Here is a 13,254-nt window from a genome sequence, read left to right as displayed (position 1 = left end):
CTCTGTTTTGCTTCCAACAGAGAGAACAATGTCAGGCATATAGAAGAAGCTCCTTACATGTCTATCAAATGGGTGAATAAAATGAGGTTTCATGGGGAGGGTGGGAGGGAAACTGGTTAGTAGCTGCGTGTTCACACCCCAGCTTCCTTCCTTCAAAGCCAGAGTTGGGAAAGGGAGATGTTTTCTTGGGAGTGATTTCTCTAAGAGCATTTCTGGAACTTGGGGTAGGGGATAAATCTTGGGCAGCTGATTTGGGGCTCACCACGTGGGTAGGATTTGCCTACAGCCTCCCAGGGAAAGTAGGGATGGGGAAGGGGAAAAGATGTGCTGGTACTAGGGCTGAGGCCGCCAAGAGGAGGTCAGCAGAGTGCTGCCCAGAATGTCTGGGGCCTCCCCATCCTGGTCCCGCCATGAGGAACTACACTTTCCCAACCAGATGCTGTTACTGCCTGAGACCAGTATTTTATCCCTGTGAGGAATGACCACTCTGCTCTTTTAGACCACAGTCTTTTCAATAGAAAAACCACTTGCGAAAAGCACATCCTCATGTCCAATTCTATGTGATCTGAAAAACTGACACAGGAGACTGTATCCAGAACCCAAAGGGAGAACTCCTTTAAAGACATGGGTGTCCCCTTTGTCTCCGGGAAAAGCAAGAGAAATTGAGAGTAGTGGGCAGGGGACAGGTAGCAACGCTTCCCCGTCCCACCTCCCACGTGCCTTCCTCAGAAGACGCCCAGCTTGTGCGGACGATTAACATATATTCCTCTTAAAACAAACGGAAGAATGAATGAATGGGAAAATGAATGAAGAAAACAGAGGAAGTGAAGGAAAGAAAGAAAGAATGCATGGAATTAATACATGGAATGAAGGAAAGAGTGAATGAATGGACGGTTGGATGAATGAATGAATGGGTGAGTTAACGCAAGAGTGAGTCAGGACCGGGGAACCCCTGACTCGGAGCCAATGCAGAGGGCGGGGTAAGGGGGATTCCGAAGGGCGGGGCCTCCGTCCGGAAGCGCGGCGCCTGCCGGGGGCGGGGCCTGAGGGCGGGGCGAGCGAGGGAGTCTGACTGGGCTGCCCAGCTGCCCCGAGTAGCGGCTGTCGCGGACCCCGCCGGCGCTCCGAACCTCGTCCACGCTTCTCGCCGACCCCCTCAGACACCCCCCGCAGCCCGGGAAGGAGGCCATTTCGGGTCCCGCACCCGCTCTGTGAGGCGGACCTGCAACCCGGAAAGGCGGCTAGAAGTCGGATCCTGCTGGGACCGGGCCTGGCGGGCCGGCGCCGCGGGGATGTCGGAGGCGCGGAAGGGGCCGGACGAGACCGATGAGAGCCAGTATGACTCGGGCATCGAGTCTCTGCGCTCCCTGCGCTCCCTGCCCGAGTCCACCCCGCGCCCAGCCTCGGGGCCCTCAGACGGCGGGGGCCCCCAGCCCTGGACTCATCCTCCGGGAACCGCCAAGGAGCCGGGGGAGAAGGAAGACACGGACGGGGAGCGGGCTGACTCTACCTACGGCTCCTCATCACTGACCGAGCCCCTGTCCTTGTCGGGGGACCCCGGGACCGAGGACGCAGTTCCAGACTCACCGCTCCCCGCCGCCGGGGCGCTGAGCCCTCAGCAGCTGGAAGCACTCACGTACATTTCCGAGGACGGAGACACGTGAGTATGGGGGGTAGGCTAAGAGAGGACCCCTTCCTCCCTCCCGATGCTAACTCGGGCCGTTCCCCAGGAGCCTCAACAGGCTGGGCATTCCCTATGTGAGGATCCCTAAAGGCACCAGCTCTGGAAGGGGCGGTCCCCACTCTCTCTTTCAAACTGAACTCTCAACCCACTTTTGAGCTGTAACCAGACTCAGTCCAGAGGACCTGGCATCGTCTGTCTGCCCCACCTTTTGGCAGGGCCCTTACCAGGCACCTGGAACCCCAGCTAGCATCTTGGAAATCTACCAGTAACCCATCCCGGGGAAGAGAAAATTCCCCTGACCAGCCCAGTTTTGTTTTGTTTTGTTTTCTCGCTGGAGGACAGGGCATCCTTGTTTGCTTAATATCTGGGATTCCCGGGCTCTGACCTCAGAATGCCCTGTCTCAAAGAACAAGAGGGGCCAGTTACAGGCTGCCAGTGGGCCCAGGAAGCTAGGGCCAGAGGTGCTGCCAGGGGTCCGTGGCTGAGGCTGGCCTGCAGAGTAAGTGAGCCAGACAGATAGGCAGCTGGCTACCCCAGCTAACTTCCTCCTCTGATGAGAAAGGGGAAGTGAGGGCTAGAGTCAGCCTTACCGACACTCTCCACCTCCTGAGCCCTACAAATCCCCCTCACTGTCCTGTGTGACCCCTTCATTTCATCCTTCCTCCCCGGGCCCAGGTGGAGCTTGGTGGAGACTTGGCTGGGGCAGGGGTGGGGGGGGGGAAGTCAGAGGGGCAGTTGAAGTAAGAGGCAGTTGTGTGGTAGGGGCTGGCCAGGTGAGGATTCACCTCTCAGGAAGAAAAGCCCGACGAGAGAAGGGGTGGCTGGGATTTGGGGATGGAAAACAGAGTGGAAGGGGGTCTGGGGTCCCAGCTCTGGGATGCTGGAATGAACAGGGATGAGGAGGCAGGAGCTATCTGTCGTGACCTGCTTTTTTGGAAATGCAAAGGTCCTGGGTGGCCTCTGACAGAGACAGACTCTGGACCCACTGGATGATCCTAGGCCTTTTTGTCCTCTGTGCCCAGAGATCACCAGCCCTCAGGCCCACAACCAAGATTGTGCGGGCTCTGTGCAGAATACCTGTGGTTGACCTTTGACCCAGGGAGTGGAGGCTTCTGCCCTGCCCCCTTGCTTAGCCTCCCAGCCCCAGCTTTAATCGCCCCTAGTTAGAGACAGACAGATGTGGAATCTAGACCTGGCTGGGGACAGGGGGCGGGGGGCGGGAGGAGAGGTGTCAAGACCCCCCAGAGGAGGGTCTTGAGAGGGGAGGGCGCTTGCTTCCCTCCCGAGGTGTCTGGGCTGTGGACATATGGAAATGGGAAGAGGAAGTGGGAGGAGGGAGACTGAGGGAGAGAGGGAGGTGGCTGCAGGAATGTGACCAGAGAGCAGGCCCTGGCCGAGGGGATTTCCAGCGCGGTTCCTCCCTCCCTCCCTCCGTCACTCTCTCCTGGGCCTCGCCAGCCACCAAAGCCCGCCCCACTCCTGCCCCAAGCAGCCCCCTCCCCAGCCCAGATGGGCCTTTCAGCCAGGCTTCCCCCTGACGAATGCCCCAGCAGCTGCCCTCCCCAGCCTAGACCCTCTGGCTCTGGCTTTCATTTTCCCCACCTGATGTGGGGAAACCCCAGGGCTGGAACTTCCCCTCCTGGCCGCCCCAGGTTAAGGCTCTTTATCCCTCACACCAAGCACACATTTTCTGCACTGCACAGTCCTCCCCTCAGAGGCACACACAGGAGTGGGGCCCCAGGTCAGGCCCCGGCCCGGCGCTGCTGTCTGAAGAATGGTCCTCTCGCTGTCCCGTGGAGGGCAGCAGGACTCCTCTTCCAAGAGCTTCTGTCTCCTCTCTTTTGGGAGGTGTTCATGAGGGGACAGAGAGTGACCCCACCCCTGCCCTCTCTGCCCTCCCCATTGAGGGGGGCAGAGGTGGGGAGCCCAGCCCTGGAAACCACCTCTGTGCTACCCCAGCGGCTTTCAGTTTGGCTTTGAGCTGCAGCTGCCTGGTGGGGGCCCCAGGGGGCCAGCGGGGAACGGGGTGTGGGCCGGGTGGACAGGAAGGACCTTGTCCCGTCAGCACCCTGCCCACATTCTCACTCAGCCAAGGCCCTCCCAAAGGCCAGAGATGGGAACTTGGAGCTTCCACCCTCAGGATCCTGGCTTCCCGCAGCAACCCTCACTTCCTGGCCCAAACTCTCACTTCCTGCACCTACCCTCCGGGTGGCAACTTAGATATTGATGTGTTCCTTCTAACCCCAGAACCCTAGCCCACTCTGTCTGGCCTGAGCCCTGACCCCAAACCTTGCCTCTGCCTCCCAGGCTGATCCACCTGGCAGTGATTCACGAGGCCCCCACCGTGTTGCTGTATTGCCTGGCTCTGCTGCCCCAGGAAGTCTTGGACATTCAGAACAACCTTTACCAGGTGGGTGGAGATGGTGGGCTGAGCCCAGATACCTATGTCTGCCCCAGCAGCCATCCCCAGCCACCACACAGCATCCTTCAGCTGCTCCCTCAGGGAACCATATGCCAGACACTAGGCAAGAAGCTGAGGACGGAGAGACAAGTAGGAAACAGACTCTGCCCACAAGGTGCTCGAGCCTGGGCTAGAGGACTCGTGTCAACACCTAATGACACAGCACGGTGACAAGAGTTGTGATAGAGACACATGCCAGCTGCTGTGGGAACCAAGGTCTGTGGGAAGCAGCCAGGGAAGGTGTTAGTACAGGACATGATGTCTGCAGGGAGCATTCAAGGAGGAGTGTGCTGGGCAGAGCCTGCCTGATGCCTCTGTTGCCTCCCCCTGAGACCTCAGCCCCTCACCTAGGATAACAGGCCTCCCCAGAGGATGAGAAGCTAGATTCTGCTCCCACCATCACGCCCTGTCCCTCCCTGCCCCGGCTCTGTCCTTTCTCCGGGGGTGGAGGGGGGACAGCGCTAAGGGGACTGAAAGAATAGCAGAGGGCCACTAGCCTTACCCTACCTCCAGAATTGGGGCCCCGAGAGTTTGATGGGATATAACAGAAGGAAGACCAGGGCCATAGCCTTTATAAGCAGTCCTCAAAGAAGGGGCTGGCTTCTGGCAATTCCTGTGCCCACCCCAGCAGGTTCCAGAGGTTGCAGCACGTTGCAGCCACCCTGTGACTCTCTCTTTGTGCCTGCAGACAGCACTCCATCTGGCTGTACATCTGGACCAGCCAGGTGCAGTTCGGGCCCTGGTGCTGAAGGGGGCCAGCCGGGTGCTGCAGGACCGACATGGCGACACAGCCCTGCATGTGGCCTGCCAGCGCCAACACGTGGCCTGTGCCCGCTGCCTACTGGAGGGGCAGCCAGAGCCAGGCAGAGGACCACCTCACTCCTTGGACCTCCAGCTGCAAAACTGGCAAGGTACAGGTGGCCTCAGGGCCCATGGGAGGAGGAGGGGACAGGAGATAGGGACCCCACTCTCAGGGAAGGGAGGGCCACAGCTTGTCTATTGATGCATCTCCAGTTCTAAGCACACAGGTACTCAGAATACCTTTGTTGAATGAATGAGTGAATGAATGAATGGATTCTGGTTAGAATGTATGGAGAACCTATTATATGCTAAGCAGAGAGCTCAACTTTGCCCTCAAGATATACAGTATGGGGGGCTTCCCTAGTGGCTCAGTGGTAAAGAATCCACCTGCCAGTGCAGGAGACATGGGTTCAATCCCTGATCCAGGAAGATCCCATATGTTGCGGAGCAACTAAGCCCAAGGGCAACAACTACTGAGACTGTGCTTTAGAGCCTGGGAACTGCAACTGTTGAGCTCATGCGCCACAACTACTGAAGTCCGTGTGCACTAGAGCCTGTGCTCCGCAACAAGAGAAGCCACCACCATAAGAAGCCGTAGCTCTGTAACTAGCAGAGTAACCCCTGTTCACCACAACTGGAGAAAAGCCCGCGCAGCAACGAAGACCCCAGCACAGCCAAAAACAAATCAATAAATAAAATTATTAAAAAAAGAAAAAAGATATTCAGTTTGACAGAGATTAGATGAACTCATTAATTCATTCAACAAAAATGTACTGAGAACTTTCTCTGTACCAGACATTATTGTAGGAGCCAGACCTGCGTCTGTGACTAAAACAGGAGAATGTCGGAGGCAAACAATAAACATATAAGAAGTGAGTTCTCTGGCAGGTTAATAGGCAGTCACTGCTGTGGAGATGGGAGAGCCAGGTGAGGGGACTGAAGTGGGGGGGTGGGGCTTGATGGGAGTTTGAAACAGAGTGGTCAGGGAGACCCTCATGGAGCAGGACATTTGAGCAGGGACTTGAAAGAGATGAAGGATGTGAATTTTCATCGGGTTCTCTAAGAAGAGGGGCACCCAGGCCAGCAAGGAGCTAGCACAAAGACTAGGGGGGCTTATGGGAGGAGGAGGCCCATAGGAAGGGGCTGGGGGCCTGAGGATCCCTAGAGCTCTGAGGAAGGTGACTTTTAGAAGGGGCCTGGAGGCAGGTAGAGTTTTACAAAAAGACTGTGTGTGTGTGTGCGCGGACAGGGGAGGGCAGTATGTGGTGGGGGAGGGTGTGTGTATGGGGGGTGTCACTCAGCAACCTGACTCCCGAAGCGTGAAAGTTTCAATAACATGACTGAAAAGGTGGAAACTTTGAGTTCTTTTCCCCCCAGACTTTTGAGGGGTTTTTTGTGTTTGTGTTTTAACAGTCTTGTGATCAGAGGCACTGAGAAGGCAGGGACGGGGCGGGGGGGGTCCCTTGGGGCTGAAGGGTAAGGGAGGTCCCTGAAGAAAGGGAGAGCGAGCTGGCATATGCAGCCCCTACCGTCACCCCATCCCCACCCCATCTCAGGTCTGGCCTGTCTCCACATCGCCACCCTGCAGAGGAACCGGCCACTCATGGAACTGCTGCTTCAGAATGGAGCTGACATTGACGTGCAGGTGAGGTCGCCCATTGGAGAGCTGCCAGGCCCAGGGCCCAGGCATGGGGCCCCCCTTCTTAGAGGCATGCCTCCTCGGAGGGCCTTGGCTGACGTCCTTCTTCCCCCCAGGAGGGCACGAGTGGGAAGACAGCGCTGCACCTGGCCGTGGAGACCCAGGAGCGGGGTCTGGTGCAATTCCTCCTCCAAGCAGGGGCCCGGGTGGACGCCCGCATGCTCAACGGATGCACGCCCCTGCACCTGGCGGCAGGTCGAGGCCTCAGCAGCATCTCGTCCACCCTGTGCGAGGCAGGTGCCGACTCCCTGCTGCGCAACGTGGAGGATGAGACGCCCCAGGACCTGGCTGAGGATGTAAGAGGCAGACACTCAGCTCTGCTGTCCAGGGCCTCCCGCATCCCTAGTGGAGACAGGAGCTATCACAGCTGAAAGGGCCAAGGAGTTAGGAGCCTGGGGTTGTAATCCACAACTCTGCCACTCTCTCAGCCTGTGTTCTCAGGACCCGGGGCCCGAACTTGGGACTCCTGCAGGAGCCATGCAGCTGAAGCGGCTGGGTGTAAGATGGCCAGGTGCTGGGGCCTGCGGGAAACCCAACGGTCTTTTGTCTGAGGGTCACTCGCTCTACTCAGCTTCAGCAGATTCTTGCAGTGGAGGAAGACAGACCCAGTATTTCCAGATCTTGGAATTTTTTTTAAGACAGATGAAATGTAGATTTTGTGTAGAATCTTTCTCATTTTTAAATATTTGATGTAAGAAAAAATTCAAAATGTTTTGTGAGTGCCCTCTCCCAACACCCCCCGCTCCTAAAATGAAAGCAAAAACAGGCCCCAGTTGCCCTGAGGGACCAGTTTTGGGGATTAGTAGGAAGATTTGCTCCCTGATGTCCTTCAGTGATCACTTGGTGGGGAGGAAAGGGCCTAATGGGTCGCCTTGCTCCCTTCCCCCACCACCGCCACTGTCCACGGGCCCTAATCTTGCTTCTCTCCATTCCTTTCCTCAGCCCTTTGCCCTGTTGCCCTTCGACGACCTGAAGATCTCCGGGAAGCCACTGCTCTGTGCTGACTGAAGCCGGGACAGGCTCTTGGACCCCGGACGCTCCCCCTCTTCCCATCTGGAAGCTGGAGCCACAGCTGCTGCGGTCTGGGCCCAGGCCATATGTCCTGGGAACTGCTAAGGCCAGAGCTTGGGGCCAGCACAGTCCTGAGCTGAGAGGAACCATCCCAAGTGAGAGAGCCAGTCTGGAAGGAAGAGCTTCAGAGTGGATAGAAGATTCCTCAAAGCCCCAGGCAGCGTGGGCGAAGCCTGTTGGCCTCTGTCAAAGATGGCAGGGCTCTCATCTCTTCCCACATGGGGTCAGCCTGAAGCTGCCAACCAGTTAAGACAACATGGACTCTCCCAAATGAGGAGAGATACTGAACTGTGAGTGAGCAAGGCCCCAGAAGGGTTCCAGCTCTCTGCCAAAGAGGACTCTGAAACACTGTTGCTTAAAGACTTCACATAAAAGGCCCTGAACTTCTGGGGAAAGGGAAGTTTCAATAACATGACACTAAAACTGGCAGAGACTTTTAACTCCCACCCGCACCCCCAGTCGTTTTGCGTGTGTGTGCGTGCCTGTGTGCACTGCGGATTTCTAGACAGACCTGTCCTGTGACCTCGTGGTGAAGGCAGAGAGAAGGAAATTGGTACTTGAGCAGTGTAAGGCCTTGCCAGGGAGGGTAGGGAGGCTGATGGTCCTTAGGCCTCTCTGTCCAGCCCAGACTCTTGCCCTTTCTGTGGAAATGCAGAGGATGGAGGAAGAGAAAGAGGAGTGAGAAGACGCAAGTGGGAGGCCTCATCACGGCCCTGGAAGAGCCTGGGGAGAAGAGCTAACCTGTGAAGAGTACACGAGGGAGTGTGGCTTTGTATGGTTTTTTCTCTCATTCCACATATGTTTGAGGCATCTATTAGGCCTATGCTGTGATAGAATTTGGGGAATAAAGCAGTACAGTTTCTGACCATTTAGAGATTATAGTCTAGTGAGTGAGACACATATTAAAATCAGAAACATCTAAATATGTAATTGCAAGTTGCAATGGAAGGAAAAGCTCGTGGGAGGGAGAACAGTGGACTGGGTGGAGGGCCATACTTGGTGGTCAGGGGAGGCCTGAGTAGGGGACACGTCCTCAGTTGCTCAGTCCTGCCAGACTCTTTGTGACCCCATGGACTGTAGCCCACCAGGCTCCTTTCCATGGGATTCTCCAGGCAAGAATGCTGGAGTGGGTTGCCATTTCCTCCTCCAGGGGATCTTCCTGAGCCAGGGATCGAACCTGCTGTGTCTCGACTTGCATTGGCAGGTGGATTCTTTACCACTGAGCCACCTGGGAAGCTTCAGGAGGAGACAGGGGAGAGCTTCCCTGGGGAAAGGTTTTTTGGTGAATTAGAAGAACCGGGAGCAGACCAGTAGGAATCTGCAGGGAATGGGTGAGTGGGCGAGGTACACGAGGGACAGGTCATGCAGATCCTCAAAGGTCATGGGGGTGGGGGGGACAGAACTGCCGGCCCAAGCCCCCAAAGCAAGTAGACATCTTCCTGCCAGAAAACGGGGAAGCGGTAACACAAGGGGGATGTTAAAACGGTAATATAACGGGGATATACTTGGAATGCAGAACCTCCATATCCGCGTCCCTAGGACGGCAGTGGTCACCGCCACCTCCAGGCCAATGGACAGGGCTGCGGACGATGACGAAGCGGAGGCGGCACCGGGCTGGAACCCGCTTCCCCAGCGCCGCAGCAGCCGGGCTCCCGCGCGCCGAGCCGCGTCTCCCGCCGAGCCGCGAGGGGGCGCTATGGCCCGGCGGCGGCCCGGGGCGCTGCGTGGTCGCGGCCAGGGGCGGAGGGGGGGCCGCGGGAGGGAGGCGGGAAGAGCGTTGCACTTCCGCTGGCCGGCGGCTCCTGGAGGCCACAGTGGGAGCGGAGGGAGCGCGCGGCCCGGGGCCCCGCAGTCCCCGGCCCCCCCTCCGCCCCACGCAGCCGGGACCATGGACCCCAGGTGGGGGCTGGGAGTTGGGGGGGAGCGGCGATCCCACGTGACCGAGCTCCGCGACACGTGACCGCCGCTCCTCCGCGCGCGCGGGGGGCCGGGCAGGGTCCCAGCTCCCGGGCGGGTGGCCGGCCTAGCGCCGCCCGGAGCCGGCGCGGGTGGGGACGCGCCGTCGCCTTATGCTCTCGGGGTCTCCAGGAGGGTCGGGAGAGAAGTCGCGGGAGGGACCCTGTAGCTTCGGGAGCCCCGAGGGCGGGGTCGGGGGGCGCCGCGCCTCTAACCGGAGCGGCCGGCGGGCTCTAGAGGGAACAGAGGGAACCTGTGTGCCCGGCGGGGCGGGTCCGCTCTTGGGGACGGAGGGAGCCCAGCCTGGCCCGCGCCGCCCGCCCCCCGCCCCCCAGGAGAGAGAGGCTCTTTGTCCGTGCGGGGCTGCAGCTGAGGGGGGCGGGGAGGAGGCTCCGGGCCCTTCTCCAGTGTCGTCCCCTCTGGAGGGCCCAGAAGGTGAGGAGTTGTACTCTCTTTCTGCCCGCGGTGCCCGCAGGTGGTGGGCAGTGGTGGTGCTGGCTGCGCTCCCCTCCCTGGGGGCAAGTGGGGAGAAGAACCCCGAAGCTCCTCCGGAGTCGTGGACTCAGCTCTGGTTCTTCCGCTTTTTGGTGAACGCGGCTGGCTATGCAAGCTTTATGGTACCTGGCTACCTGCTAGTGCAGTACTTCAGACGGAAGAACTACCTGGAAACAGGTGTGTGGGGAAAGGGTGGGGGAAGTGTGCTTGGTCTAGATTAAAAATTACGGAGAGTTGGCCATCAGTGCAAAGGGGATGTGCTTTGGCAAGCGAGGCAGGGCGGGCTGGCAGCAGTGGGGAAGATGAAGTGCTAGGGGAAAGTTTGGGTTTCACCTTGTGTACTTTCTCCAGGTAGGGGTCTCTGCTTCCCCCTGGTGAAAACTTGTGTCTTTGGCAATGAGCCCAAGGCCCCGGATGAAGTTCCCCTGGCTGCGCGGGCAGAGCCAGCAGAGACCAGTCCCACTTGGCAGGCCCTGAAGCTGCTGTTCTGTGCCTCCGGGCTCCAGGTAGGTAGGTGGGCTCTGCCGCTTTCCCTGGCTGGGGCCCCCGAGGAGCCAGAGCTCTCACCCCACCAGTCCCAACAGTTTGCTGGTGGCTGTGTTGTGTGTTCTCCTCCCAGAGGCATACCATCATCTTAGGGGTGGTTGGAGGAAACACTGTCTTTTCTTTCCTCCTTTCTCTACCCTCTGTGATTTCTCCCTTTCTTTTGTAATGAGGTGTCTCATATACCATAAATGGACTGATAAAATTTTCAGCCTTCCCCCACTACTGCATGTGAGAGGGACACTGAGACGCTGACCCCATGGCATGTTGGAGCGGGCACTTCTGTTTCCACCTTGTATGCTAAGTTGGACTCAAGGGTGTCCAATCTTCATCTTAGACCCCCCGGAATTGGTTGGAAATAGAGAAGAAAATATTTGGGATGGAGTCAGCTCTGATATACCCTACTGTGGGGACAGACAGGGTCTGGTCAGTCTTAAAGCATTAGTCATTGTGTTTTCCTCACACTTGATTCTCAACAAGGTGAGTCCAGGTTTGGGAGAGAAGAGGCAAGTAACTTGTAGTTACTACAGAGAGTTATGCTGTCCATCTTAATCATTTTCAACATCATTCTGAGAAAGGAGGATGTTGTCAGGATGCTTTGGCGCCTGCCTGCTGTTTCCTCCTCTTGCGTATCTTCTCCGCTGTCTCTGCCCTGCCCCATGAAGGTATCTTATCTGACGTGGGGAGTGCTGCAGGAAAGAGTGATGACCCGCAGCTACGGGGCCACAGCCACATCGCCAGGCGAGCGCTTCTCGGACTCTCAGTTCCTGGTGCTCATGAACCGCATCCTGGCCCTGATGGTGGCTGGCGTCTACTGCATCTTATGCAAGCAGCCCCGGCATGGGGCACCCATGTACCGGTACTCCTTTGCCAGCCTATCAAATGTGCTCAGCAGCTGGTGCCAATACGAAGCTCTCAAGTTCGTCAGCTTCCCCACCCAGGTGCTGGCCAAGGCCTCCAAGGTGATCCCCGTTATGCTGATGGGAAAATTGGTGTCTCGGCGCAGCTATGAGCACTGGGAATATCTGACGGCTGGCCTCATTTCCATCGGGGTCAGCATGTTCCTGCTGTCCAGTGGACCAGAGCCCCACAGCTCCCCAGCCACCACGCTCTCGGGCCTCATCCTGTTGGCAGGCTACATTGCCTTCGACAGCTTCACCTCCAACTGGCAAGACGCCCTGTTCGCCTATAAGATGTCGTCGGTGCAGATGATGTTTGGGGTCAACCTCTTCTCCTGCCTCTTCACAGTGGGCTCCCTGCTAGAGCAGGGGGCCCTCCTGGAGGGCATCCGCTTCATGGGGCGACACAGCGAGTTCGCAGCACACACCCTGCTGCTGTCCATCTGCTCTGCATGTGGCCAACTCTTCATCTTCTACACCATCGGGCAGTTTGGGGCTGCCGTCTTCACCATCATCATGACCCTCCGCCAGGCCTTTGCCATCCTCCTTTCCTGCCTCCTCTACGGCCACACTGTAACTGTGGTGGGGGGCCTGGGAGTGGCTGTGGTCTTTGCTGCCCTCCTGCTCCGGGTCTATGCCCGGGGCCGCCTAAAGCAGCGGGGAAAGAAGGCCATGCCAGTCGAGTCATCTGTGCAGAAGGTTTAAGGGCCCAAGGGATGACTAGGACACGCTCACTGTACCAGTTTTTCTCTCCTACTGTCGCTTCTCGGAGGCAGCTGGCTGCAGGGCAAAATGCAGGTTTCTCTACCAGTGCTGCAGCAGGGGGCAGGGAGCCCAGGAGGCAGCTTTCCCCGTTGCCTTAAGTCACCCAGCCTCCAGTGGGCAGGATTCTCCCCAGGGTGGAGAGAACGGTGGGGGACTGAGAAGGTGGACCGAAGCCCCTCCCTTCTCCAGTTCCCCAAAGTCTTGCCCTGGAGGCTCTGCTAGTGACTACTACCCTTTCAGACTCCGAGACATGCATTTCTTACTCTGGTGAGAGAAGCACAAATGTTGCAGGCTCCCAATGCTGCTTTCCCAGGAGAGAGTGAACGATGGTGCTGTGCTGGGCGAGGGGTTGGGAATCCCGCCCAGCACCACCAGTCCCCCTGCTCCTGGATCCCTAGGCTCTGCCCTGTGAACCAGTTGCAGGTTTTGGTACTTTGGAAATATAACTTTTGCTCTTATGATTTTATTTTATTAAATTAAATTGCTGCAGTGGGCTTGGTCCTGTGTTTTGGTTGACTAAGTACAAACTTTCAACTTCAGATACCTAAAACTTCCATTAGCTCAGAACAGCCTACAATTGCTGTTTTACAAGTGTCAAATGGTTAACTTGTGTAAATACTGAAAGTGGAAAAAAAAGTGGTTGTTAACATGTACCATTTCTTTGTCCTTATTTGTGGCCTGGTGGCTGACTGGAAACTGCAGCTCAGTGCTCAGCACCACCAGTGAAGGTACCTCATACTGTCAGCCCAGGAAGAGATCAAAACTCAAAAAGTACTGAATGTATGCTTTTTGTACTACCACAGTAAACTCAAATTTTGAGTGGAAGATCCTTTGTATATGCTACTTAGGAAGGGGACTTCTAAAAGTGTTATGTGCTAAG

At 57.3% G+C, this 13,254-nt stretch overlaps 2 protein-coding genes across 7 annotated transcripts; both read left to right on the top strand.

Annotated features, from left to right (window-relative positions):
- Window positions 1-1,045: 1,045 nt before the first annotated feature.
- NFKBIE (NFKB inhibitor epsilon) lies at window positions 1,046-8,584 on the top strand. Of its 2 annotated transcripts, none has more exons than XM_081518979.1 (6): window positions 1,046-1,660; window positions 3,992-4,094; window positions 4,834-5,056; window positions 6,503-6,591; window positions 6,702-6,878; window positions 7,588-8,584. In XM_081518979.1, exons 1-6 carry the CDS (start codon window positions 1,293-1,295, stop codon window positions 7,651-7,653), a joined length of 1,026 nt encoding a protein of 341 aa, XP_081375105.1. In that variant the 5' UTR covers window positions 1,046-1,292; the 3' UTR covers window positions 7,654-8,584. The 2 variants fall into 2 exon arrangements, with proteins under 2 accessions (XP_081375105.1, XP_081375103.1); XM_081518977.1 differs by having other exon boundaries at window positions 6,702-6,941.
- A 929-nt stretch (window positions 8,585-9,513) lies between these two features.
- SLC35B2 (solute carrier family 35 member B2) lies at window positions 9,514-12,863 on the top strand. Of its 5 annotated transcripts, none has more exons than XM_081518974.1 (4): window positions 9,514-9,615; window positions 10,148-10,344; window positions 10,523-10,673; window positions 11,376-12,863. In XM_081518974.1, exon 4 carries the CDS (start codon window positions 11,415-11,417, stop codon window positions 12,312-12,314), a length of 900 nt encoding a protein of 299 aa, XP_081375100.1. In that variant the 5' UTR covers window positions 9,514-9,615; window positions 10,148-10,344; window positions 10,523-10,673; window positions 11,376-11,414; the 3' UTR covers window positions 12,315-12,863. The 5 variants fall into 5 exon arrangements, with proteins under 5 accessions (XP_081375100.1, XP_081375098.1, XP_081375099.1 ...); XM_081518972.1 differs by having other exon boundaries at window positions 10,519-10,673; XM_081518973.1 differs by having other exon boundaries at window positions 9,521-9,764; window positions 10,519-10,673.
- The last annotated feature ends 391 nt before the right edge of the window (window positions 12,864-13,254 follow it).

The sequence above is a fragment of the Giraffa tippelskirchi genome, chromosome 8 (genome assembly GCF_054371585.1).
Source record: "Giraffa tippelskirchi isolate mGirTip1 chromosome 8, T2T-mGirTip1v1.2.pri, whole genome shotgun sequence".
NCBI lineage: Eukaryota > Metazoa > Chordata > Mammalia > Artiodactyla > Giraffidae > Giraffa > Giraffa tippelskirchi.
The sequence above is the reverse complement of the archived record's forward strand: the minus strand, read 5'-3'. Positions and strand labels throughout refer to the sequence as shown.

Bases quoted from the DNA above. Each gene is read 5' to 3' on its own strand.
- NFKBIE (XM_081518977.1), top strand. From the start codon at position 1,293: ATGTCGGAGGCGCGGAAGGGGCCGGACGAGACCGATGAGAGCCAGTAT. The intron at 4,095-4,833 runs GTGGGTGGAGAT...TTGTGCCTGCAG, and splicing joins TTCAGAACAACCTTTACCAG to ACAGCACTCCATCTGGCTGT. The intron at 6,592-6,701 runs GTGAGGTCGCCC...TCTTCCCCCCAG, and splicing joins GAGCTGACATTGACGTGCAG to GAGGGCACGAGTGGGAAGAC.
- SLC35B2 (XM_081518972.1), top strand. The intron at 10,345-10,518 runs GTGTGTGGGGAA...TACTTTCTCCAG, and splicing joins GAAGAACTACCTGGAAACAG to GTAGGGGTCTCTGCTTCCCC. The intron at 10,674-11,375 runs GTAGGTAGGTGG...TGCCCCATGAAG, and splicing joins TCTGTGCCTCCGGGCTCCAG to GTATCTTATCTGACGTGGGG.